The sequence below is a fragment of the Heterodontus francisci genome, chromosome 40, assembly GCF_036365525.1.
Source record: "Heterodontus francisci isolate sHetFra1 chromosome 40, sHetFra1.hap1, whole genome shotgun sequence".
Taxonomy (NCBI): Eukaryota; Metazoa; Chordata; class Chondrichthyes; order Heterodontiformes; family Heterodontidae; genus Heterodontus; species Heterodontus francisci.
Genome location: NC_090410.1, coordinates 7,065,917 through 7,092,478, shown reverse-complemented (window position 1 = coordinate 7,092,478; position 26,562 = coordinate 7,065,917). Strand labels below are relative to the sequence as shown.

The 26,562-nt window shown below is 43.5% G+C and overlaps 3 protein-coding genes across 4 annotated transcripts in view; 2 read left to right on the top strand and 1 right to left on the bottom strand.

Annotated features, from left to right (window-relative positions):
• The window catches only part of LOC137353025 (BTB/POZ domain-containing protein 7-like), a 66,018-nt gene extending 55,506 nt beyond the window's left edge, over positions 1–10,512 (top strand). For both annotated transcript variants that reach the window (XM_068018939.1, XM_068018938.1), the window contains 2 exons: positions 1,371–1,745; positions 2,941–10,512. In XM_068018939.1, coding sequence (XP_067875040.1) covers positions 1,371–1,745; positions 2,941–4,038 — 1,473 coding nt within the window. In that variant the 3' untranslated portion in view covers positions 4,039–10,512. The remainder of the gene's footprint in view (positions 1–1,370; positions 1,746–2,940) is intronic.
• The window catches only part of sars2 (seryl-tRNA synthetase 2, mitochondrial), a 189,583-nt gene that overhangs the window by 33,409 nt on the left and 129,612 nt on the right, over positions 1–26,562 (bottom strand). The window lies entirely within an intron of this gene.
• The window catches only part of LOC137353024 (inositol-tetrakisphosphate 1-kinase-like), a 56,466-nt gene continuing 48,592 nt past the window's right edge, over positions 18,689–26,562 (top strand). The window contains exon 1 of the mRNA XM_068018935.1: positions 18,689–18,780. Within this exon, the coding sequence (XP_067875036.1) occupies positions 18,734–18,780 (47 nt within the window). The 5' untranslated portion in view covers positions 18,689–18,733. The remainder of the gene's footprint in view (positions 18,781–26,562) is intronic.

Genomic DNA, 26,562 nt, shown 5'->3' with positions numbered 1-26,562 from the left:
TATATGGTCTTTTCTACCTCCGCTCCTTCCACAAGCTGTGAGAAGGAATTAAGGAGGGAGCAAGATCTTGGCACCATCTAGCGGCTAAGTTGAAGCACACTGCTGGAGGTTTGCAAACTGTCTGCCTGCTCTGTCAGCTGGTGACCTCTGCATGATGCATAGCACCTGCAACACAGAGGCAGGCCATTTGGCCCAACAGGTTCATGTTGGTGTTTATGCTCTAATCGATCCTCCTCCCTCCCTTATAAATGCAAGCCTTTCTTTTTTTTCCCCTAACCCCATTAACATAGCCTTCTATTTCTTTCTCCCTCATCTATTTGCCTAGTTTCCCCTTGTAGGTTTTAAGTCCTATCTCAAATCCTATTTAAATCAAAGTTCCTAAGTTAGAATATTTCCCGATCAGTTGCTCAACCGTAGGGTTAAATTTGTCTGTCTCCTAGAACTATTGCATGCTTTTGTATTTTAAATGCTCATCTTTCCTCATTCTCCAATGTTACCTGAATTTTTTAGCACTTTTTTTTTAAGTAGCATAGCTTCAATGTTTTTGACGAGTTACTAGATTTTCATTAAGATTCCTTAATTTCTAAGATTTTCCTCATGGGGTTAATGTTGGTCACAGATTCTTTCCACTTACTGCAGCTCTGCAACCCTCCTGAGATCTCTGTGTTCCTCCGCTTCTGGCCTCTTGCACATCCTCGATTTATTTATTTTTTTCCTATACTCCTCCATTGATGGCTGTGAATTCAGCTTGGGCACTAAACTCTGGAATGCCCTCTCTGAACCGCTTTCCTCCTTTTAAGATGCTGCTTAAAATATACTGCTTTGACCAAGCTTTTGGTCATCTGCCCTAATATCACCGTGGGTGCCTCAGTGTCTGGTTCTTTTTGATAATGCTCCTGAAAAGGACCTTGGGTGCTTTACTGCATTAAAGGCGCTGTATAAATGCACGTTCTTGTTGCTCATTTTAAAAATAATTTGCGCTGAAGTTCAGATATTTTTAAGACCGTCTATCTCTGAGCGACGGCCATGTGGGTGTGAGCAGGTGGTTTTGAACACCTTATTCACCAGCTTCCTGTCATCATTAACGAACAATTTAATAAAGGAATTTTTAGAAAATGAAGTGTACTGTTGGGGACGGGAAAGAGAAAGGGAGGCTAACTCTTTGAATGTGGACCAGTGTCAGAACTCCGAAGGTTCTAATTTGAAATGTTGGCCTTTCCATTCCAATTTTGACTGACCCGCTGTGTAATTCCAACGTTTTATGTCTATTTCGGATTTGTATTATCGTCTCCTTTTATGAGCTGATTTTTCTGTTTAAAAATAAATCTAATGTTCCTTCCACCTACCTTTTTATCATCATTCCATTTCAGTATCCTGCAGTGTATTTTCCTAACGAGCATCTAAGCATCGATAGCCCAACCTTTGCAAAGCGCCAACCAAACTCCCGACGGACTACTCCAGTGAAGGAAACCAACATCCTGAGCCTGGATCCTTTCAGGAATTTCAGCCCCCCGCTTCCTCCCCCTCCTCCCCCTTACCATCTCCCTCCAACACCCAGGAGAGAACGCACGCAGCCCAGTGAAAAGAAAGAGGACAGCCAGCCTACCTCATGTCGTGCTTTGCGTACTAACCTGCAGCCGCATTGTGGCACTCGGACTTCAGAGCAAGCGGTGCAGGCCTCCATCAGGGCCATTAACTGTGAGGAGCCCAGTGATGGCCACATGGCACTCGAGGGGCTAGTCTCTGTAAGTATAAATATGTAATAGTTGCTTCAAATGGGTGCATATCTGTTCTGTGTTTCCACTGATGCCACTGTGGTACTATTGCATTGTACCTGCTGATTTCTGCTGCATAACTTTAAACCTTCCAAGAGTTACTAAATCAAAACGAGAGACCCGTAAACTGTGCCATTTTGTTGTAGCTGAGTGTTGATTCCTATCTTACAGCAGTAACTACAATGCAACAGTGCTTTATTGGCTACAAAGTGCTTTGGAACATCCTGAGATTATGAAAGGCACTATATAAATAGAAGTTCTTTTGTAATTTGTTCTTTTATCGTATTCATGTTCCTCATTATCCCAGTTGATGTATCTGTTCAAAAGGCATTTCTCAGCCTCAGTTGATTTTTCTTTTTTTAAAAAAAAAAGGTGCCGACAAATGTGAAACAGTCAGGCAAACTAGGAAGGGACTTGGGTGTCATTGCTGGTCTGTGTTCAAAAGGCAGATCTCAACCAGGGATGTCGAGGATGGCTGGAAAGAGAGGGAATGCTTTCTGCTGTCAGAGTTGCTGTTAAATTGAGGCCCCATCCATTCTTTCAAGTTGCCCAAAAGATGTAATCCAAAGAAGAGCATTGGAGTTCTCCTGGTGTCCTGGCTAATATTTATTCCCTAACCATTATTGCTAACACATCTGGTTATTCATCGTCATAGTTGTTTGTGGGACCTTGCTGTGCGCAATTGGCTGTTATTTTCATGATGGTGACTGTACTTCAAAAATGCTTAATTGGCTGTAAATCATTTTGCATGTTCTGAGGCCGTGAAAGATGTTGTAATAAATGCAGTTATCATTTTTTCTTCACATAACACATTTAATGTTTGATGTTCTGTGGCATTGTGCATGGGGAGGTGAGATCAAGTTTAGTCTTCAGGTGATGTAGAGTTAGTGGGTGGGAATAATTGAACAGGGGTGTACAGGAATAACGCTTTAATATTTCCCTTTTATAAATTCATTGATTCATATTTATGATGGCAGCTGTATAAACTCATCATGCTATAATTACATTTTTCCACCAGTGTTGGCGATGCAGTGCCTCCACATTTATAATGGAAAAAGTAGACCAGATGTGTGTGGAGATTTTTAATATAAAAGATAATGATTCCTCCTATAGTATGGATTCACTGACCATTTCTAAGGTCTAATTTAACTATTTGACTTTGCAGAGCTCCAAAAGTTTAGTAAAGGACTTGATGCCTGACATTGCCATGGCAGCTGCATCAAAGCAGAATTTGACCTCCAAAGACCCTGAGCTTTGTAAGGCCGTCACTGATGCTGGTCGAGATTCTACTACAGAACCTACTACAGAATCATCTGAACCGCTGTGCTCCAATCGAGGTATCAGTAAGTACAGCTTAAGGAAGAAGAAACACTCTAGAGGGCAGAAGCCACGAAGGCATGTAGACTTCTGGAATTACCCTGATTTTTATGACTTTTCCCCTGAAGATACTTGCCAATCCTCCGTTTTGTCCCAAAAGTTGCCTTCCCCTTCCATTTCAAAGGGTCACACTTTCTGTCAGGAATTGAAGAATAATTCTAGGCCACCCGCTGGCTCAAAGCAAGCCCAGATAAACCCGAATTCACCATCAAAAAGGAAAGAGACCTTGAGCAGTGAATCCACAGACCCTCACGAGAAACCTGAACTTAAGAGGACTTCAGTAAAACTTGACCCATCATCTACGGTGGAGGTTGTCCATTGTACTGCTGGCACAGATTTGACCCATGGTCTGCCAGCTTATGAGGAAAGGTTACTTGACATTCATCAACAGTTTGGAAGGTCTGACCAGCAACCACCTTTGGAACCAGCTAGTCATAAAGCTACTGCTGGTGGGACTTTGATGGGAACGGACCTGATACATGGATTGCCAGCTGAAGAGCAGAAACCTAGACCTAGACTTGAGTCTCCAATCAAATGTTCATTTCTCACCTGTGAACCACCAGCTTCTCAGTTAAGACAACGGAACTCCCCACAGACTGCAGTGAAATCGGACAACCTTTCTTCCCCGGAGCCTAGCTGTTGTGATTACCTTTACAGGAGGGGTGGAAATGACACAGCAATGACAACGGACCTGACTTGCAGTCTTCCTACCAGCCCCAGTGTTGGCGTGCCATTAATCTCGGTTGTCGAGGACTCTAGACGAAGACTAGCCGAGGCGAACCTCCTCTCGCCATCAAACTGTTGTATCACCCATAGTGTGAACTCCAAGAGACAGCCCAGTAAATCGGAGACTAGAGACTTCCCTTACAAAAAATCAGCTCTATAAATCTGGTATTTGTTTACTTCATCTGTTACATTTTATATATTTTTTTTCTCTCTCACCCCATTCTCCAAAGAGTGCCCATAAAATGAAAAGAAATTATATATGATGAGATGAAAGCTCTTGTGTGATTGTGATCCAGCTTTCTCAGTTTAAGCTTTCTGGCTTTGCTGACTGTATTGGCAAGGAATTGATCATCTCAATGAATTGGATGTCCCTTAGTGATCTGATAAATCATTTTAGGGGGAGGGGTAGATGATTGATCTACTGGATGTGCAGCTGGGCAATGGCAGAGCATTGGGCCCATTCTCAACCTGTGCTACTGCTGGGGGCAGTCCACGATAGGCAGACGTACCTTCACAGGGAGGGAAGATTTGAGAGGGAGCCGTCGGGAACCTGTCTTACTTCCACGGTCAGCTGTTGGATGTGTATTTCAACTAGTAGCCAAAGATTAGAAAGTGGAAGATGACAGGGAAGGGGAATGGGGAACAAGAGCAGGTGTCCCATCCTAAAAAAAGGCAATTAAAGAAGATGGCAAAATAGGGAAAAGCACAAGGAAACCATAAATCTTTGATTTTCTTGTAATCCAATAATCCCAAGAAATGTTCAATGGGTTGGAAATCAGGACCAGGAGTGCTGTTTGTTGAGGCTGGAGTATTACAAATGTGATGAAGTCAGCATTTTCTTTATTGCATGGAAGCTTTTTAAAATCACAAGAACTGGCTGTGCAAATGGCCCAGTAAATTCACTGCTCATCGTGGAATTGGACCATGCAGATCAGACAGGCCCCAAGTTCGATTCCCACTGTGTACTGAGTTAGCTGAACTCTGTACGCTTGACAGCGCTAGTCGCTGCCAGACAAAGGAAAGCTTAACCAGGTTTCCATGCCTGATTGCTGTCCAGTAGACCCTTGCTGGCAAGAGTGGTTGTGATGTCTTCGCCTTTTCACTCTCACTGTCTGTCCCCTTCACCCGCAATGTGCAGATTTGCGTGTGAAGAAAGGACACGTGAGTTAAACCGACCCTCAGCCGCAGCCTTTGAGATGTGGGGAGAAACTGCTCACTGTGGGTTACTCCTGTCTATTGTTGAACCACTCTCCTTTGAAACAAAACAAACTGGCTTCCACTTTGCTCACGCCTAATCAAAGCAGGCTTCTGATGCCCATCCCCCATTTGGAAGGGAGTCAAATTTAAAAAAAATCAGAAACCACCTGGGCAGCTATTCAGACCCTCGCAGCGTCCAATTTATTTGAACAGGTTAGTTGCTGTGCCTTTATGGATGGGAAAGAGCAGGGGGTTCTTGGAGGAGGGATTAAAAGGGAAGTGAATATTTTAGTGAGTTGAGTGTCTTATCATTTCACTAACCATATTTTGTAGCCAGAGGCAGAGAAATGGACTGAAAAATGCTTTTTTTTTTAAGTAAAGTTAATTATGAATTCCTAAATTTGGAGTTAATGTTTCACTTATGCTTATGAAACTTTTGCTCAATCCTTACGGGGCAAACCACTGTCTGTACGATGTAACACTGCTTCCCAACTCACCTATCTGAAAATACAAATACACCTCAAACTTGTACACAACACAGAAGGGACAAGCTGATCAACCAGCCAGGATGTTGCCAAGAAATTCATTTAGTTGCTAAACAATGAATGGGTGAAATTTTCCTGTTGCTTCCACTCAAACTGATGCACCCAGCAGTACAGTGACTGATTGATTCTACTCTTTCAAACTCTGCTTCATATTTGGTACGAGTTTTCTGAATGGTGTAACATTGTAGGTGAAGCATTAGTAGGTACAGATCTGTCACTGGTGGTGGGAGAAATTTTGAGGGGTTGAATTGAGAGCATCGCACAAGAAAAAGTTTTGGGTGGTTGATGGTTATTTTTCAGTTGGTACTGGCATGATTTATGATGCATAGTACTGGGAGTTTTCGCTCTCCCTTTACGTCTTCTGTGCAGGTCTTGTCTTTCCAAGGCCTCTGAGTGACCCACTTTACTGATTATTTTAACTATCTTTAAGTTGCTTCTAAACTGCTTTTCAGTGCTTTTGAGAAGGGCAGTTTTTATTTAGGCTTCTTGAAGTTAAAATTGTGTTTTGAATATATTTTTATATGATGTATCAACTTTTAAAAATCGTGCATCAGCAACTTGTATTGTCTGTTTCTAAAATATCCTGCCTGTTGAATCCTTAGCTCTTGTTTAACCCGACTTGATGAAGTGATCTTTAAATACAAAAGAAACATGATTTCAATAAAAAAAAAGATTTGTTTTGAAAACCCACTAGAGAGCCAGGGGTTTGTTCTAGGGCTACTAAACTGGCAGGCTCTCCTGAGGCCTGCAAAGTCAACCAAAGCTTAATGCATAATTGGTTAGTTGACTAATCTAATACCCCGGGCACCACTACAGAATTAAAGGCACTTGAATAATTAAAGTGTATTTTCTCCATTGGCAGTACTGCTTAACTGCTTGCATTCAAAAGCCAGAAGGGTATTAGCCAAGAATATATCCTCTAGTGTTATTGATGGGGTTACCAAGCCTGCAACCAGATTGTGGGGGGTGGGGGAGGGTTGTGGGTGGTGGGAAGCTGTGTCATAATTTGAGTAATATGGTTCACTTTCCTAATTCATCAATAATCTGGAACCAGCCACGTGGGGAGAATAAATATTTTACTTCAGGGGTTGTAATTTTAACCTAATCTGCTGGACAGATATCTTGTGGGATCAGGTGAAACGCCAGTAAAATTGGGTGGGGACTAAAAGCAGAGTCGCGCCTGATCCCCGACAGTTTCCCGAAGGGAGCGTTAGATTAAAATTACCCTGTTGGTGACTGGTTTAGTTCATGCACGTTTTGGGGAAGCTTGTTACAAAATTATACTATTGAGTCTGCAACCAGTCACTTATTAATGTTAGGCGTTAAAGCTGCTTCATGACTGGTCATGGGAAGAATCAGTGCAAGCCAGGTTTTTTCTCTCTCTCGTTCTCTCTGTCTCTTGCTCTCTCCACCCATGGGCATATATCCAGGACCCATAATACAAGAGATTGGCCGTGTCAGGGGAAGAAGTGTCTCCTTTATTTCCACCCACCCCATTAGTATGTTTACCTACATAACTATTGCTGCATTCAGAACGAAATTCATTGTGTGTCTAAATGCCAGTATTCCTATCAAATATACCTTGCTTTTCCTGTTGCTACCACCCATTTTCTAAATCGGGGTGCAAGAGCCAGGGGAATTGGCCCAGTCATAATCAAATTACACTAATGGCAGAGCTACACTGGGTAAGCCCTGTCTCTTGGAATCGTTGACAGAGACTTGTGTTTAGCCAGGAACATGCGCCTTTTCCAGTACGTTCCATCGATGTAGAGGGGTGGTTGTGCAGTCACAAGATGGGTAAACACGAGGGAGGTCAGTCAGCCTATCTTAACTCATTCTTCATTTCAGTTAGGCATCCAGCTGTCTCAAATCATTCCATGTCTTCTTTATCCTACTCGGAACTTAATTTTGCGTCTTAGGAACTCAGAGAGGAAGATCTTCCTCACGTCAGTCTCAAACTTGCCTTTCACCAAAGTTTGCCGTATCCCTGCTCTTTAACTTCTCTCTCCTACTAATCAGATTCTGCTAAAAAGCCACAAAAGGCAGCCATGACACTTCTATGGCATCTTCTGAGCAATATTGAATGTTTCAGTAAGTTTGATTTCAAGTATTTTAAGAGTTGAGGCTGAAAGTTGAAGAAAGTTTTTACAAAAGGGGTAAACGAGAAAGATCGAGACTATCAGAGGGGAGTTTGGTGAGCATCACTTGAGGAGTGGTAGAAGGCAAGATTTTTGATGGTGTTAGTGGAAAGCTCTACCGACATACCTGCCCATCAGTCCTTGGTGAAAATGGCAGTGGTCTACACTGCAGTGATACCTTGGCAATGGCTGACGATCAGCATAGTAATAGTCGCAGGTTTTGCCGTTTTATGTGAAGTGCTATTGACCCACATTTCCTATGGGAACTGTTAAGAAAATTACTGTTTTCCATTCACTGTGGCTTCTGCTTGAACTTTCTGCAAGATAGTGAACAAAAACCCCAAAACAAACATTTTGTGGCATCTTAAATAACAAAAATTGTTCCGTAATCCCAAGTGAGTGACACTAATAGCAGTGTAGGATCCCTGAGCGTTGTAATTGAGGGCAAACATACCAAGACCGCTGCCCTTAATTGCGCCCTGCTCACCTGTTATATTTAATTTCTTCATTTGATCCTTTTTTGAAATATATTTAAATTCTTTTTCTTTTTGCCTCAGGGGCAAATGGTCCTACTCTTTAAAAAAACATCCGTTTATACAGAACTTTCCCTTCCAGTTCTTTCCCTTTTTGACGGGAAATGTGGGTTTTGTTTGGATGTTGGAAATGTCCATTTTCTAACAGAAACTGGCAAAAAAAAAAAATCTTGGATGTTGTAATGGTTTCAGTAGATTGATAGTATCTGGTCACCTGATGCCACACTCTTTACCCCTGCATGCTTAGGTTGTACTGTTCTATCCAGCATTCTTCACTGGCTATAAACCCATGATGCTGAATACAACAGCTGGTCGTACAAAAGAGAGGGCCTTCACTGTCGCAGGAACAGGATAGGTGGAATCATTTGTTTTAAAGCACATTAGAACAGTGTATTTGCTCCAGGGAAGTAGAGGAAACCTAAGTGGGTAATTCCTAAGCTCCCAAAGTTCCCATGAGCTACTTTGGATGTCCTGTATCAGTTTATTTTCATGTAGCCTTGCCCAGTGTTAGTGCATGATCTGATTTACACCACACGCAGTTTTGAGAGGGTTGGAGGAGGGAGTGGGACAAGAGGGAGAGTCGAGAAACATTTCTAAGTTAACGTAATTAAGCTGGAAATTTTAATATAAGAAAAGTTCATAAGCCCCAAGTAATTGCTCTGTGAGTCAACTGGGAATGGGCTTTCTGGTTCTGCATGCTACTTAAACCATGGTGCATGTGGCGTAGTGGGGATGTCACTGAATTAGTAATCCAAAGACAGGCTACTACCCTGGGGATAGGGGCTCAAATCCCACCATGGCAGTTGGTTGAATTTCAGTTCAATTAATTAATTCAATTAGTTAACTAAAACATTTGGATTTGTAAGCTAGTCTCAGTAATGGTGCTATGAAACCATCATTGGTTGTTGTAAAAATCCATCTGGTTCACGAATGTCCTTTCGGGAAGGAAGTCTGCCATCCTTACCTGGTCTGGCCTACGTGTGACTCCAGACCCACAGTAATGTAGATGACTCTTAACTGCCCTCTGAAATAGCCTAGAAAGCCACTCAGTTGTCAGGGCACTTCGGGATGGGTAACAAATGCTGGTCTTACCAGTGATACCCACAGCCCATAAAAGCATATGAACAGGAAGAGTCCATTCAGACCTTTCAGTGTATTCTGCCACTTAGATCATGTCTGATCTATAATCTGAGAGATTTGATCCAACTTTCACTATTTTCTACAGTGTTTTTTTTTAACACCACACCCCAGCTCAACAGTTGCTCGCCCATATGACCAGTCTTTCTATGAGCCTTAATAGTCAGTGGCTGGCAGGCTACTTAACTGCAAAGGTCACTGCAGAGCACTCGACAGCAGAAATCCTGCATGGTTTTTCCCGATTCCTCTGCCCCTTCCCCTTTCTGCTGTCCGAGATCAAGTGAGTTAGCATGTGCTGGGGATCAAGTCGGGGGCTTTCTGTTGTGGGAGGCCTGATGGGACATGTCCCAGGAACACCCAGGGAGGGAAATTTCAGTAGCAGCCTTTAAATGTGATTGAAATCTTTGAACGTGTCCACCTAACCAAAAATCAGGAAAAACGTCTGAAAAAATTTGCGAGCCGTAATGCCACCACTCCTTGAGTGTGTGTTGCCACGGGTCCAGCAGAATTTGAAAACCACTTTTTCAGTTTAAAATGGTGAAACGTTCTTGTTGACATGCAGCCCAGCAACTTTCAGTATTAAGCACTTATCTGATTTTTAAAAATGGCAGTGCCCTATAATGAGTCATTTTTATAATTGCCCTGGGCTGTAGTAATTGTACCACTCCACTACAATCCAACTGGCGTGGGTTATGGCGAGATGTTAATTGCAGTAGTTTCAGCAATTATGTTTGCACCTTCTGTGACTGCTGTTCCCTTGCCTTTTTAAGTTCATCCTTGTGTGACCTATATGTTGATGACTGAACTCTGCCTGCAAATGTACACATTATATATAGTGAAATTCTTACCTTCTCTGTAAATTTGACCATGTGTATTATATGTGTTTCTTCTAAATCTATTTTTCTATGATAGATATGTAATTAAAAAAAACTTCAGTAGGTACATTGATGATTAGGGAAAAATGACTGAAGAAATTGATTCCAAGATCCTTTTTCCACGCAAATAGTAACTTATTTATGTACTATAGTTGCTTTGATCTTTCTAATGTTACGAGGATAATAAATGTATGAGGAGTCTGCCTACAGCTCGTATGTGTTTTCTTTTTAACTGGCTGACCTCTCATTTCATTGCTTACAGGAAATGTATGAAATGCTCATCTTTAGTTGCAGGAGTGGAGAACGGTTTAACTGGCTGATTGGAAACTTTTGTAAGAATGTAGATATGTTTTTACATTGTAAATGGAAAGAAAGCAGAACATCTAATGTAGCAATTATGGTTAAAGCACATGAGAAGGCAGAATTGGTTTAAATGGTGTTCTTGTATGTTCTAGCTTTTATTTACAAAAATCTTAAATTTGCAATCTTGTTATCAAATGCCCTTCCCACCCCCTCGCTCTGTAACCTCCTCCAACCCTACGACCCTCTGAGAGCTCTTCCAATTCTGGCCGTTTGTGCATCCCTGATTTTCATCACTCCATTAGAAGCCATGCCTTCAGCTGCCGAATCCCAAAACTGTGGAATTCCCTCTCTAAATCTCTCGGTCCCTGTCGTCGTTTTAAGGTGCTCCTTGATCAAGCTTTTAGCCATCTATCATAATATCTCCTTATGTGACTTGGTGTCATATTTTGTTTGGTAATGTCCCTGTGAACCGCCTTGGGATGTTTTACTATGTTAAAGGCGCTATATAAATGCAAATTGTTTTGATCACAATGACACTGCAGGCTAAAAGCCAATAGTTTGTGAAGAACAAAGGTTGCTGAGTATAACATTGGAGAAAAATTAAACTATTAAATAATGTAACAGGATACGCCCCAGTGTTTGTCCAGAAATCTGTCTCGTGATCTAAGCATCATAAACTGCCTGTTAAAATTCAGTAAGATTTAGAGACTGCTAGTTGACAAGGATGCTTGTTTGTTTAAAAACTGTTTAAAAGAGAGCGACAAAGCTTCACTCAGTTTAGTGTCTTCAAGGAATGATACCATGGGAGGACTCCAGTTTGCTCTTTGAGGTTAGAGTAAGCAGCAATGACAACATCTCTTGGGCTGTGTAAGTAACATTTTTAACTATATCTTATGCAGGCTACATGTAAGGGTTATGTGCTGTATCTCACTGACTTGACTCACTAACTAGATGTTTTTCAGTGTTTTCTACACCTTGAACTTGTATTCGAGCTAAGGGATGTGTGACCTTTATCCTTCACATCAGGACAGTGTGGGTGGGTATATGGCCCTATCCTGTAAAACCTCCACACATCAGAGCAATGGAAGTATATGATCATATCCTCTATAAACCCAACAACTTTCAGTCCTTAGTCGACATTGATTTACTCTTGGATTCCGTGTTCGCCCAATTGGGAGTTTACCTTCACTGTCCAACATCCAGTAGTAGGCCGGCATGACTCGAGGTGTAATGATGAGCCTCCTTTTGTGTCCAAGTATGATCCCCATGTGTTCTTCATCTTCTGACGACGGACCATTTTTTAAAATACTTTTTCATGGGATTTGGGCATCACTGGCAAGGCCAACATTTGTTGCCCGTCCCTAATTGCCCTTGACAACTGAGTGGTTTGCTAGGCCATTTCAGAGGGCAGTTAAGAGTCAACCACATTGCCGTGGGTCTGGAGTCACATGTAGGCCAGACCAGGTAAGGATGGCCGATTTCCTTCCCTAAAGGACATTAGTGAAGCAGATGCGTTTTTATGACCATCGATGATGGTTTCATGTCACTATTACTGAGACTAGCTTTCAATTCCATACTTTGAATTAATTAATTAATTGGTTTTAAATTCCACCAGCTGCCATGGTGGGATTTGAAACCGTGACTCCAGGGCATTGGCAGAGAGTCTAGTCTATGCAGTCTAGTGTGGTGTAGCCAATTGTGACTTCCAATTGTAAACCAAGAAAACTTTTGTTTCTCTCAATGTTAGTAAATGTTAATACTAAAAGTTCTGAGATTTAAAAAAAGCATGTCACACTATCCCAGTTACTGGGCTAAATTTAGGAGAATGAGAGGTGATCTAGTTGAAATCTATGAAATTCTTAAAGGGCCTGACTGGGTAGATACTGGAAGGATGTTTCCCCTGGCTGGTGATTCTAGAGCTAGGGGTCACAGTCTCGCACGTTAAGGGATAATTAGGACTGAAATGAGCAGAACTTTCTTCACTGAGGGTTGGGAATCTTTGGAATTCACTACCCCAGAGGGCTGTGGATGCTCAGTCGTTGAGTATATTCAAGATAACGGTCGATAAATTTTTGGATAATGACGGAATTAAGGGATATGGGGGATAGTGTGGGAACGTGGAGTTGAGATGGGTCAGTCATGATCTTATTGAATGGGGAAGCAGGCTCGAAGGGCCGAATGGCTGCCTCCTTTTCCTATTTATTTTGTCTTTTCTGATTTGCAATTAGAAAAGTTCACAGCACAGAAAGAGACCACTTGGCCCAGCGTGTCTGAAACTAGTCAGAAATAGACTGAAATTTGAAGGAATTCTGACCTCTGGCCTATCTGTTTTTACGGCCTCTATTCAGCCATTCACGATGGGGAAGTGGACCAAATGGATGCATCCTGTGCTGAATGATGGGATAATAGCTGGTACTGAAGGAGTTTTTTTTTCTTAATTAGAAGCTGCTTACCATGAAGAGGCCGGGTGATCAAGAAACAGAGAAAATCATTAGTTTTCTCATTTTAAAATAATTTTGGTTGCGAATTGTTGTTTATGACTTGAGACCATTAGGTTCAAATGTGACTGACTTTGAGCAGTGGCAGATGTGCAATTGACACAAAGCTTATACGTGCCTTGAGTCTGCCATTTAGTTAGATCATGGCTGACCCGTATCTTTGTCTACTTGCCTTTGTTCCCTATCAATCCCTTAATACCATCCGCCAACAAAAATTTGAGGAAAAGTCACAGACCTGTAATGTTAAAATCTATAAATCTCAGTTTTGACACTTTCAGTTGACCCCCAAACACAACAGCTTTTTGGGGGAGAGTTAGTTTCAAATTTCCACTAGCCTTTGGGTGAAGAAGTGCTTCCTGCAATCTCCCCTGAATGGTCTAACTCCAATTTTAAGGTTTTTATTTAGTTTGTGGGACGTGAGCTTCGCTGGCTGCATATGGACATGGGCTGCTTCAGTATCTGAGGAGTCGCGAATGATGCTGAACATTGTGCAATCATCAGTGAAAATTCTCCACTTCTGACCTTTATGATGGAGGAAAGGTCATTGATTAAGTAGTTGAATATGTTGGGCCTAGGACCATGCCCCTTGTTCTCGACTCCAGGGAAAAGATCTGCCCTTTTGACTCCTGATCATCATAAATACCTCAATTAGATCACCCCTTAATCTTCTATACTTGCACTATCATCCATTTAATCCTTTTAGCTCCAATATCATTCTGGTGAATCTGTGCTACACCCTATCCAAGGTCAATATGCCCTTCGAGGTGCAGTGTCCAGAACTGAATTTGTGCTCTAAATGGGGTTTTATGTATACCAGAGATTTTTTTTTCTTCACTTTCCTGTTGATGAGATAAGGTGCCAAGTGATTCCTGATCCTTTTTTAAAAGAAAAAATTGATAGAGACTGTTAGATGAAGGGCATTCGAAGCAGCAGAGAAGACCAGCTCACCAGGGAACAGTTGGTGAGCGGTGATGTTGAACTTCTGATAGTTTCATTTTATTTTTCTTCTGGGGCCGGAGAAAAGAGCAGAGCATTGTGAGAAAGTATTAGATTAGATTAGAGATACAGCACTGAAACAGGCCCTTCGGCCCACCGAGTCTGTGCCGAACATCAACCACCCATTTATACTAATCCTACACTAATCCCATATTCCCAACAAACATCCCCACCTGTCCCTATATTTCCCTACCACCTACCTATACTGGTGACAATTTATAATGGCCAATTTACCTATCAACCTGCAAGTCTTTTGGCTTGTGGGAGGAAACCGGAGCACCCGGAGAAAACCCACGCAGACACAGGGAGAACTTGCAAACTCCACACAGGCAGTACCCGGAATCGAACCCGGGTCCCTGGAGCTGTGAGGCTGCGGTGCTAACCACTGCGCCACTGTGCCGCCCTAATTATAATATTATAATGTGTGCCCAGTATCGGAACGGTGACAGTAGTGAAACATCCTTTTTTCATAGAATGGTTACAGCACAGAAGGAGGCCATTCAGCGCGTTGTGTCCATGCCAGCTCTTTGCACCAGCAGCTCAATTTGACCCGCTCCCCTGCCCTTTCCTCATAGATCTGCAATTTTTTTTCTCTCTCCAGATAATTATCCAATTCCCTTTTAAACGCCACAGTTGAATCTGCCTCCATCGCACTCTCAGGAAGTGCATTCCAGATCCTAACCACGTGCTGCGTGAAAAAGTTTTTTCTCAAGTCACCGTTGGTTCTTTTGCCATTTGTCTAAAATCCATGTACCCTTGGTTTTCATCCCTTCCGTCACCAATGGGAATAGTTTCTCCCTATTTACTCTGTCTGTCTACCCCCAAAGATTTTGAAACTCCTTTTTACGTAGCTGCTCCAGACGTTTCTTAAACCCTACCTCTTTGACCAAGTTTTTTGGTCACCTGTCCTGATATCTTTATGTGGCGCAGTGTCAAATTGTTTGGTGAAGCGCTTCGGGACATTAAAGGTACTATATAGATGCAAGCTGCTCAGAAACAGAATGAAGATTCTGAAAAGTCATGTTGTAGCCAACACAGTGAAAGGAATGGAGGAGCCTGAGGAATATAAAGCTGTGTTTAATTATTTATTCATGCTTTAATATTTAACTATACAATAGATTAAGGTGCTATTAAAGATTTTTTAAAATTAATTCATAAGAGGTGAGAGCTAAAGCCAAAGTACCCACTTTAGGTAAATAGATGTAATGGGATAATATACTAAACTGTGAAATAGATATAACTAATAAAAGCAAATTAAATCCACTGATAATTTAGTAGTGAAGGTGTTATGAATGCTTGAACTTGTAGCATGATTATGTTTTAAAAACTGTGGTTTTTAATCTAGTTTACGATGGAGTCAAAAGTGACCTCATGTCCCCTCTGCTCAAAGACAACATGGGATCTTGGTTGCCAGGACAACAAAGAACCCAGCTCAAAGACCATTTTGAAAAGCAGAGACTGCAGGGGTATAACACCATGAAGAGCAATGGGTTTCTCCCTCCCATACTTACAGATCGTAAACAAGAAGTCAGTGACTCTGAAAACGTAAATGCGCATTGCAGTTACTAACACCTGGAAACAGTGGAAAGCCCAGATGGCTCTGCTGTAGCCAGACTTGTGGACTTTGCATATTGGAAAAGATAAATGGCTATTGACTTTTTTTATTCCAGATGAATTCAACAGATTTTCAGAAGGTAGGCAGGCTATAAGGAAGACTGAAAGAAGACCAGCAGTGGCAGCCTCAGAGAGGAGGGAGTGAGAGAGAAAACACCTGTTCTTAGAAGACTGATACAGCGAAAGGCCACAAAGACTTGAACCTGTTTTGAAAGTCGAAGCTTGAGGAGAATTAAAAGACCAACAGGATCACCAGAGATCACCTTATTCACGGAAGTCCCGATCAAAAGTGTTCGGAAGAAGTGAGCGAAGAGGACCATGACTTTGAGAAAGGTCTGAGAGATCCAACCCAATGCAACTGGGAGGAGTTTGGGACTTCTAACTGCAAAGAGTTCACTATCAAGGAAGACTGTGTAACGTATAAGTGTGGTGTGAGGTTTTCAAGTGTTTTACTAAGTGAAGAAGATATCTTTCTCTGTAATTTGGGGTATCAGCTGCTTACAAAGTACCAGTTTTTTTTTAGATTAGAGATGCAGCACTGAAACGGGCCCTTCGGCCCACCGAGTCTGTGCCGACCATCAACCACCCATTTATACTAATCCGACACTAATCCCATATTCCTACCAAACATCCCCACCTGTCCCTATATTTCCCTAGCACCCACCCATACTAGTGACAATTTTTTTTTTATAATGGCCAATTTACCTACCAACCTGCAAGTCTTTTGGCTTGTGGGAGGAAACCGGAGCACCCGGAGGAAACCCACGCAGACACAGGGAGAACTTGCAAACTCCACACAGGCAGTACCCAGAATCGAACCCGGGTCCCTGGAGCTGTGAGACTGCAGTGCTAACCACTGCGCCACTGTGCCGCTGTCTTGCGCTGTCCTGCATGAGATCAGCTAACTCAGCATCGATCAAGGGTGGAACGTCCCTGTTGTATAGATAGAATGTGCATTTCGCTATGGAGCGTCTGTGACAGCCGCAGGACGTCCCAAAGCGCTTTACAAACAACCTTCTGTACAATTCAGTGCCACACCTGGTGATGCATTTATGAACTAAACCAGATTAACCTAATCCTGTTCTGTTTTGGCATCTTTGTGGGTGCAGGGGAAGATTCCAGTGGATCCAAAGACCTTATTGGTTTGAAGTTAATAATACACCAATAAGAGATGGTGAGTATCAGTAACTGCGGAGTTAACTTTTCCATGCACAGCTCATCCAATCTCTCCTTGAATCAGCAACACAGACATCTGTGCACTCATTATCAATCTTAACATGCTGCCTACTCATGCTGCCAACTCCTGCACTTTAAACCCTTTGTTTTAAATTAATGGTTAAAGGACCACACCCTATTTTCAAGAATTACAAAGAAAAGAACAGGTGAAGGAGGCTATTCAGCCTATCTAGCACATCCTTCCATCCAATTCCCCCATCAGAGGCCACCACTGTGGCACGGCACTCTTTTTACCTCTTGAGCCAGAAGGTTGTGGGTTCAAGTCCTGCTCTAGAGACTTCAACACTAGATCTAGGTTGACACTGCAGTGCAGTACTGAGGGAGTGCTGAACTGTCAGAGGTGCTATCGTTTGGATGAAACATTAAACCAAGCCTCCGTCTAGCCTCTCAAGTGAGTTTGAAATCAAGACAATTGAAATTCGATAGATGTGCAAAAAAGGGTTTTTTATATTCAAGGGTGTTCCACTCCATTTTTCTTTTCTCTCCTCCTGAGGGCAATGTGATTATTGCTGGAGTGGAAACTACAGATGCTACATAGGAACAGGAGTAGGCCAACCCTCCAGGATCGTCTTGGAGTCTCCAAGAATTAAAGATTCATCAGGACACGGCTGCAAGTAACCCAGGAGAAAAATGATGGGCATTAAGATTTTTGTTATCATCTTTATCACTTGATTTATTCATTATATTAAAAAGATGGATAAAAAGGCTATTTTGTTTGGATGATTCTTGATGGTTGATCAGGGAACGAAGAGTTTGCTTGCTTCCTGATTTAGTAAGTTGTTTGCCCCCCCCCCCCCCTGGGTTTTGGCATGTCAGGCAACCAATGCTGGGAATGTGGGGCAGTGGGTGGTATGGTCGCAGATCATGTTATGAAACCTGGAATACACCCAACCAGCATTGGCAACCCTGGTCAGTAGTTAGCTGGGGTTTTGCCTCAACTGTCCATGAGTCCAGCTCGTAATGCTTACTCAGCACAGCTGTGACCAGTTGCTTTAATAGGGACTGCGATCCAAACCTGGGGCCTAATTGGTCTCTTTGGCTCTGTTCCAACTGAGCTATTCGGGTGGTAGTAGGTGGAAAGTACTTTGGTTTGGTGAAGATCACAAGCTATTTCCAATGCGGAGCTTCTGAGATATCGTTCCCAGTGCCATGTAACAAGTAACTGGTGTCAGCAAAGATTTCACAATGTCCCGTGACCCATGGCATCTTCAAATAGGAATGGCAAGGGGACCATTATCAGAACCATGTCAATACAACCACTGAATTCTGTATAATCCTTTTAATGTACCAATACACCATTGTTGGCTCTGAGTCACCCCTTGTTACTGTATTCCATCCTCTGTGGCTGTTGATCAGGGGAGCCAGGGTGTGGGCAAAGATTTTGTATGGGACTTGTGCAGTTGAGTCCACAAGGAAAGGGAGAAAGAAGAGTGGAAAAGGCAATTGAAGGTAATGTATGGGTAAAATGCAAATGAAGGGTTGAGTGGGAGGAGCTCAGTGTGACTTCTCACTGGAGGGAGTGTAATTGCATCACCTCACTGGGGGTTTTATTGTGCAATAAAATGTTTCGAGTCTGCCACAGCCACACCACTTAAAGGGGAAGTGCATTTTGCGGAATTGACAGAACCTTAAGGCCGTAATAAAGGGAGCTTGTTGCACTGTGTCTTCCTGTCTTTACAGGCATTTGAACTCTTCGTAATTGTGTTTATTACAGCTGGTTCCTGACAGCTTGTGCAAAGCTCTCCCGTAACGTCATGGATGGTGATAGAGGGGAAACTTCACAATGCCACTGGTGAAAGCAGGGTTTTTAATCTACACAAGCACAACAAGGTTTCTAATTTTGTATTAGGACTTTAGATAAACAGAGTAAATGTGAATTTGAAATTAATTTTAGATAGCTGTACACCTTTTGTCAAATCACCTTTGTTTACAGTGTCACAGGACTAGTCAGTATTCCTGCCTGTAAGAAGTATGGGTTTTTTTTGGTCGTAGAATAGGCAGGGTGCTGAAACTTTGAGGCACCAACTTATTCACGGTCACAGTATTTATAGATATGTGATGATTGAATGCAAGCATTGAATTTGTTTGAAAGAAGAAACTGAAAGACTTGCATTTCTTTAGCCCCTTTCATGACCTCTATGTCCCAAAATACTTTGCAGCCAATGAAGTACTTTAGAAGTGCAGTCACTGTTGTAATGTGGGAAATGTGACAGCTGTAGGTGCACAGCAAGCTCCCACAAGCACCAATGTGATACTCTTTTTTTTTAATGATGTTGGTAGAATGATATTGGCCACAGGAGAACTCCCCTGCTGTTCTTGAAAATAATGCAATGGAATCTTTTTCGTCTGCCTGAGAGGGCAGATGGGGCCTCAGTTTAACGTCTTATCCGAAAGACAGCACATCTGAGTGCAGCACTCCCTCAGTACTGTACTGGGAGTCTTGGCCTGGATTTTGTGCTACTCTTCACTCTTTTCTTTCCTGTTTTGGTCCTCTAGTCCCAATTGAGATGATTCTCTCTCTAGGAGAGAGAACTCTTTTTCTTTCTCTTGTGCTCTCTTCCCTCTGTTCTGCAATGCAGGGTGGGCAAAAAGTGCACTTGGTTTGCAAGCAACGTGTTAAGCTTGTGTAAGTGTTTGTTGATATTTCTGAGTGAGCCAGCTGATGCAGCTGCTGAGAATGAGGAACTGGCTTGGTGGGTCTGCGCTGTTTTTAGTCAGCAGTGGTTTGGGTGCTAGCGACGGCCTCCGAGTCACTGGGATTGGAGCTGAGGCGCAAGAGGCCAGAATTGGAGGAGTGCAGAGATCTCAGAGGGTCGTGGAGGGAAAGGAGGTTGCAGAGATAGGGAAGGGGGATGGGGGTGAGGCCATGGAAGGATTTGAAAACCAGGATGAGGCTGCAGTCAGGGAAAGCCAGATGCAACTGTGGCATACTTTTGGGTTTTGATACTCAAAAGTTTTTTTTTATTTCCAAAATATACTTTATTCATAAAAATCTGCAGTCATTACATTACCAGTTTCAAACAGCACCAAGTCAAAAAATATAAACAGTGCAAAGGAGGTCCATTTGCTTCATTACAATCATGAGTTGCCTCCCAACCCCTCCATTTCACATTTGTCATGCCAATTACATTTTTACAGCAAATGAAAATTTTCCCGATACAGTTCAAGGGGTTTCCCATGGATCCAGCCCCTCAGTTCAGCTTGGTGGGGGGACCTTACACTGTGGTCTTTCCCCATTGAGCCTTTGCTGCGGCTGCCCCAAGCTTTAGTGCGTCCCTCAGCACGTAGTCCTGGACCTTGGAATGTGCCAGTCTGCAACATTCGGTCATGGACAACTCTTTGCGCTGGAAGACCAGCAAGTTTCGGGCAGACCAAAGTGCGTCTTTCGCCGAATTGGTAGGCCTCCAGCAGCAGTTGATGTTTGTCTCGGGGTGCGTCCCTGGGATCAGCCCGTAGAGCACAGACTCCTGTGTTACAGAGCTGCTTGGGATGAACCTCGACAAAAATCACTGCATCTCTTTCCACACCTGCTTTGCAAAGACACATTCCAGGAGGAGGTGGGCAACCGTCTCTTCCCCACCACAGCCACCGTGGGGGCATTGCGCGGCGGGGGCGAGACTTCGGGCGTGCAGGAAGGATCTGACTGGGAGGGCTCTTCTCACCACCAGCCAAGCTACATCTTGGTGCTTGTTTGAAAGTTCTGGTGATGAGGCATTCCGCCAAATGACTTTGGCGGTCTGCTCGGAGAACCATCCCACAGGATCCACCGTCTCCTTTTCCCGTAGGGCCTTGAGGACATTCTGTGCAGACCACTGCCTGATGTATCGGTGGTCAAAGGTGTTTTCCCGCAGAAACTGCTCCATGAAGGATAGGTGGTACGGCACGGTCCAACTGGATGGAGCGTTCCGCGGCAATGTGACCAGGCCCATCCTTCGCAACACCGGGGACAGATAGAACCTCAGCACGTAGTGACACTTGGAGTTTGCATACTGGTGGTCTACACACAGCTTGATGCAGCCGCACACGAAAGTGGTCATCAGGATGAGGGCCACGTTGGGTACATTTTTCCCGCCTTTATCCAGAGGTTTGAACATCGTGTCCCTACGGACCCGGTCCATTTTAGAAAGCAGAAAATGGCTCGGGTCACCGCCACAGCGCAGGAGTGGGGTATGGGTTTCCATTATTAATGTCATTGCTACTGTAGGTGTTCCAAAAATGTTGCCTGCTCCTCCAAACTCCTACATTTCACCCCTCCCCTTTACGGTGCTGCTGCAGGCCCTTCAATATTGGCACATTGCACTTGATCTTCCCACCTCCAGATTGGTGTATAATATTACCTAGAATTTACAGCAGTGAAACAGGCCATTCATCCCATTAACATATGCTCCAATTCCTTTCTCCCCCATTTAGTTTTTCCTTAGTACATCTATGCTATTCGCCTCAACCACTCTAGCTGGTAGTGAGTTCCACATTCTCACCACTCTCTCTCTGGGTAAAGAAGTGTAGGGAAAGCTAAAATAAAAACAAGCAATGCTGGAACCACTCAGCAGGTCTGGCAGCATCTGTGGAAAGAGAAGCAGAGTTAACGTTTCGGGTCAGTGACCCTTCATCGGAACTGACCAATATTAGAAAAGTCACAGGTTATAAGCAAGTGAGGTGGGGGTGGGGCAAGAGATAACAAAGGAGGTCTGGATTGGACCAGGCTACATAGCTGACCAAAAGGTCACGGAGCAAAGGCAAACAATATGTTAATGGTGTGTTGAAAGACAAAGCATTAGTACAGATTAGGTGTAAATACACTGAATATTGAACAGCAAGCAGCAAATGCAAACCTGAAAAAACAGTGGGTAAGCAAGCTGAACAAACTAAGATGAAATGAAATAAATGCAAAAAAAAAAGATTGTAAAAAAAGAATGGAGGAAAAAAAGGAAGAAAAAATAACTAAAAATGAAAGTAAAATGGGGGGCTGTCATGCTCTGAAATTATTGAACTCAATGTTCAGTCTGGCAGGCTGTAGTGTGCCTAATTGGTAAATGAGATGCTGTTCCTTTAGCTTGCGGTGATGTTCACTGGAACACTGCAGCAATCCCAGGACAGAGATGTGAGCATGAGAGCAGGGGGGAGTGTTGAAATGGCAAGCAACCGGAAGCTCAGGGTCCTGCTTGCGGACTAAGCGGAGCTGTTCCGCAAAGCGGTCACCCAGTCTGCGCTTGGTCTCCCCAATGTAGAGGAGACCACACTGTGAGCAGCGAATACAGTATACTACATTGAAAGAAGTACAAGTAAATCGCTGCTTCACCTGAAAGGAGTGTTTGGGGCCTAGGATAGTGAGGAGAGAGGAGATAAATGGGCAGGTATTACCGCTCCTGCGATTGCAGGGGAAGGTGCCCTGGGACAGGGACGAGTGGTGGGGGTAATGGAGGAGTGGACCAGGGTGTCACGGAGGGAACGATCCCTTCGGAATGCTGACAGGGGAAGGGAGGGGAAGATGCGACTGGTAGTGGCATCACGCTGGAGGTGGCGGAAATTGCGGAGGATGATCTTTTGGATATGGAGACTGGTGGGGTGAAAAGTGAGGACAAGGGGAACCCTGTCACGGTTCTGGGAGGGAGGGGAAGGGGTGAGGGTAGAGTTGCGGGGAATGGGTCGGACACGGTTGAGGGCCCTGTCAACCACAGTGGGGGGAAATCCTCGGTTGAGGAAAAAGGAGGTCATATCAGAAGCACCGTAGGGAAAGCTAGTTCCGCTGGCACCTCGCCCAATTGATTATAAAGAGTTTTGGGACATCACAAGGTTGTGAGAGGCACTATATAAATGCAAGTTCTCTTTTTATTAAAATGCGGAAGTCATTCTTTCAACAATCCCTCGTCAGGGTCTGGATGCGACTGATCCAAGTACTGAAGCACGGGAGCTGCTTTCGTTTAATAAATGTATGGAATAGTTAATGGGCACAGGCTGATAGTCCAGCTTCATTATATATTACAGGCCGCCCGGTTTTGTCTGCATACAGAATAAGACCAATGTGGTGTTCGTGTATCCTGGATCTGGTGCGCTGTTTGATCAGTTGAATCATTTAAAATCTTTCCCTGTGTGCAAATCCCAGCTAACTGGTTACACTCTGAATCCTCTCAAGGGCATCTGGGGCTCATGTTTTATTGCTACAAAGCCAACAGCAACTTGCATTTATATAGCGCCATTAATGTAGGAAAATGTCCCAAGGTGCTTCACAGGGGTGTTATCAAACAAATTTGACAACTGCCATATAAGGAGATATTAGGACATGTTGTCCAAAGGAGTGTCTTCAAGGAGGAGAGGGGCGGAGAGGTTTAGGGAGGGAATTCCAGAGCTTGGGGCCCAGCTGTAGGCACAGCTGCCAATGGTGGAGCGATTAAATCAGGGATACACAAGTGACTAGAATTGGAGGAGTGCAGAGGTCGTGGAAAGTTGGAGGAGATTACAAAGATAGGGAGGTATTTGCAAGCAAGGATGAGAATTTTAAACTTGAGCCACTGCTGGACTAGAAAGCCAGTGTAGTTCAGAGAGCACAGGGGGGCGATGTGTTAATGGGACTTGGTGCGAGTTAGGATACAGGGCTGTACAGTTTTGGACGAAGGTGAGATGTGGGAGGCCGGCCAGGAGATGTAAAACCTGTGATGGTTTCAACATCCAACACTTGGAGAAGGCAAATCACGTTAATGCCAACATACCCACTATACGCAGTGCAGACTACTGTATGTATTTATTCAAATCAGCATTATATAGGGCCAACATAGTCTCGTTGCTATTTGTGAACTGAATGATACAGGCCCTATATAGTATATTTATAAGTGAGTGCTGGTTGAGATTTTGACTTATTTCGGAAACTAGAACTGGTGGTTTCTATGGTGATGAATAAATAAATATTACTGGTGGGTTGTGAAGGAAACTACTGATTGAGCTCAGTGTTCTGTCATTGGTATCCACACTTGGCTCCTGATGAGTTCCAGCTGTTGTACTTTTTTAATATGAAGGCAATATGGAATAAATTGCAATTAAACAGCAAATACTGGCTGCAGATAAATGGACCGTCTAATAGGGAGACAAACCGTACGGGCCAGCTACTGACTCCTGCTGGATTAAAAAAAGAAAAGAAAGCTTTGCATTTCTATAGTGCCTTTCCTAACCTCAGAACCTCCCGAATTGCCTTACAACCAATGAAAAACTTTTGAACGGCAGTCACTGTTGTATGGAATTGGCAACAACAATTTGTATTTATGTAGCACCTTTTTAAGGTGTAAAACATCCCAAGGTGCTTCACGGGAGTCATAAGCAAAGTTTGACACAGAGCCACATCAGCAGATATTAGGATAAATGAGTTGTCAAGTCTAGAGGTAACAAAGGAACAGAGGAGAGTTTCAGCAGCAGATGAGCTGAGACGGGCACAATTGGACGATGTTAACAAGGTGGAAATGGGTGGTTTCAGTGATGGGGCAGTTATGTGGTCGGAAGCTCATTCCGGGGTCAAACGTGACAGAGGTTGCAAACAATCTGGCTCAGCCTCAGACAGTTGCCAGGAAGAAGGATGGAGTCAGCTAGGGAACAGCGTTTGTAGTGGGTACCAAAGACAATGGTGCAGTTTTCCCAATATTGGAGGATATTTCTACTCATCCTGTACTGGAAGTGGGATGGGCACTTTGACAATTTAGAGACAGTGGAGGGGTTGAGAGAGGTGGTGTTGAGATAGAGCTGGGTGTCGTCATTGTTCATGTAGGACCTGCCGTGTTTTCAGATGATGCTGAGGGGCAGCATGTAGGTGAGAAATAGGAGGGGGCCAAGGATAGATCCTTGGGGGATGCCAGAGGTAACGATGCAGGAGCAAGACGATTTTCTGGCTATGATTTGAAAATTTGAGATTTAAAGGACGCAGTAATGGTCTTTATTGAAGGAGAAATAACTACATGCTTTTTGTTTGTTTATTCAGGGTTCTCCCTAACTGAGTCATTAATTAGACGGTGACTGCCTTTTTGGTCTATGGGTTTTGTTGGACCAGTTAGTTACCCTAACTGCTTAGATTGTTGCTGCTGTTTTTAAAATAATTGATATAAAGTTTGAGATTGATTTACCACAGAACAGGAAAATATGAAACCCTTAAATTTACCAGTGGGGTGGTGGGGGGGGGGGTGGTGCAGGGTTCCCAGATTGATTCAGGGCCCCAAGTGATTACACGGTCCTAACACTGGCCCTTCACTCATCCAGGCAGAATGGGACCCGGACCCATCTTGCTCCATGGGGGATTTGATCTGCCATTCTCCAGGCCCTCAATCCTGCTCGAAACTGATGGCGAGGAGATTAATCTTCAAGGCCTCTCCATCTAAATTTTCTCACCCTCTCCCCTTAAGGTACAGGCTTTCTCTCCGAGAAGTTGTCTCATAGCCTGCCCTCCACTTCCTCACCCAAGTGGTCATTCCTCATTTGTTAACCTAGATAGGGGAGTGGTCGAAGGGCTGTTCAACCCCTGAAAGCTTCACAGCTGAGCCTGATCCTGCCTTCCTGACGTGATGTCCAGCCGGGTTCATTGAATAGCAGTGAGATCAAATCCCAGCTGATGTTTCTTTGCCCGGTCCCTCAGGGACACTGAGGTTAATCTTGCATTTATATAGCACTTTTCATCACTTCAGGATATCTCAAAGCACTTTACAACCAATAACTACACTTATACAGTGCAGTCACTGTTATAATGCGGTAGCCAGTTTGTGCACAACAAGCTCCCACAAACAACAATGTGATAATGACAAGATAATTTGCTTTATTGATGTTGATATTGTTTAAAATTTGGCTATGCACTTGAAGTGCTGTAATCTATAAGGCCACTGACCAAGAGCTGGAAGGTGGGGATTAGGCTGGATTGTTGTTTATCAGCCGGTATGGACGTGCTGGGCTGAATGTCTGCCTTCTGTGTGGTAAATTTCTATGATAAATAATGGCTAGGACACTGGGGGGAGAACTTGCCTGCTCTCCTTCAAGGTCTCTTGTATGCTTGCCTGAGCCAGTTTAGCATCTCGTGAGAGGTGGCAGCTCCGGCAGTGCAGTATTGAGAGCATAAGCCTTAGATTTTTGTTCTGAGTGGGATTTGAGCTCACAATGTTCTGACTTGGAGACAAGAGTGCTACCTAATGAGCCACAGCTGATACCAGTCTGAAGCTGTTCGTCCATGAAGTTTTTTTTATTTGTTCATGGAATTTGGGAGTCGCGAGCAAGGCTAGCATTTTTTTTGCCCATCCCTAATCGCCCTAGAGAAGGTGGTGGTGAGCTGCCTTCTTGAACTGCTGCAGTCTGTCTGGTGTAGGTACACCCACAGTGCTATTAGGAAGAGAGTTCCAGGATTTTGACCCAGTGACTGCGAAGAAACGGCCATACAGTTCCAAGTCAGGCCGACGTTTGACTTGGAGGGGAAGTTGCATGTGCTGGTGTTCCCATGGAATTGGAGCTACAAACAGTAAAATAAGCTACATGCTTATTTAGGCTTAGTCATATACTACCCATTGGCCAATGAGGCATTCACCCATAAATAAATTTAGAATGATTTTTTAGATTCAACCACTTCAAAAATTCCACTTCCTCAGTCAACCTTCC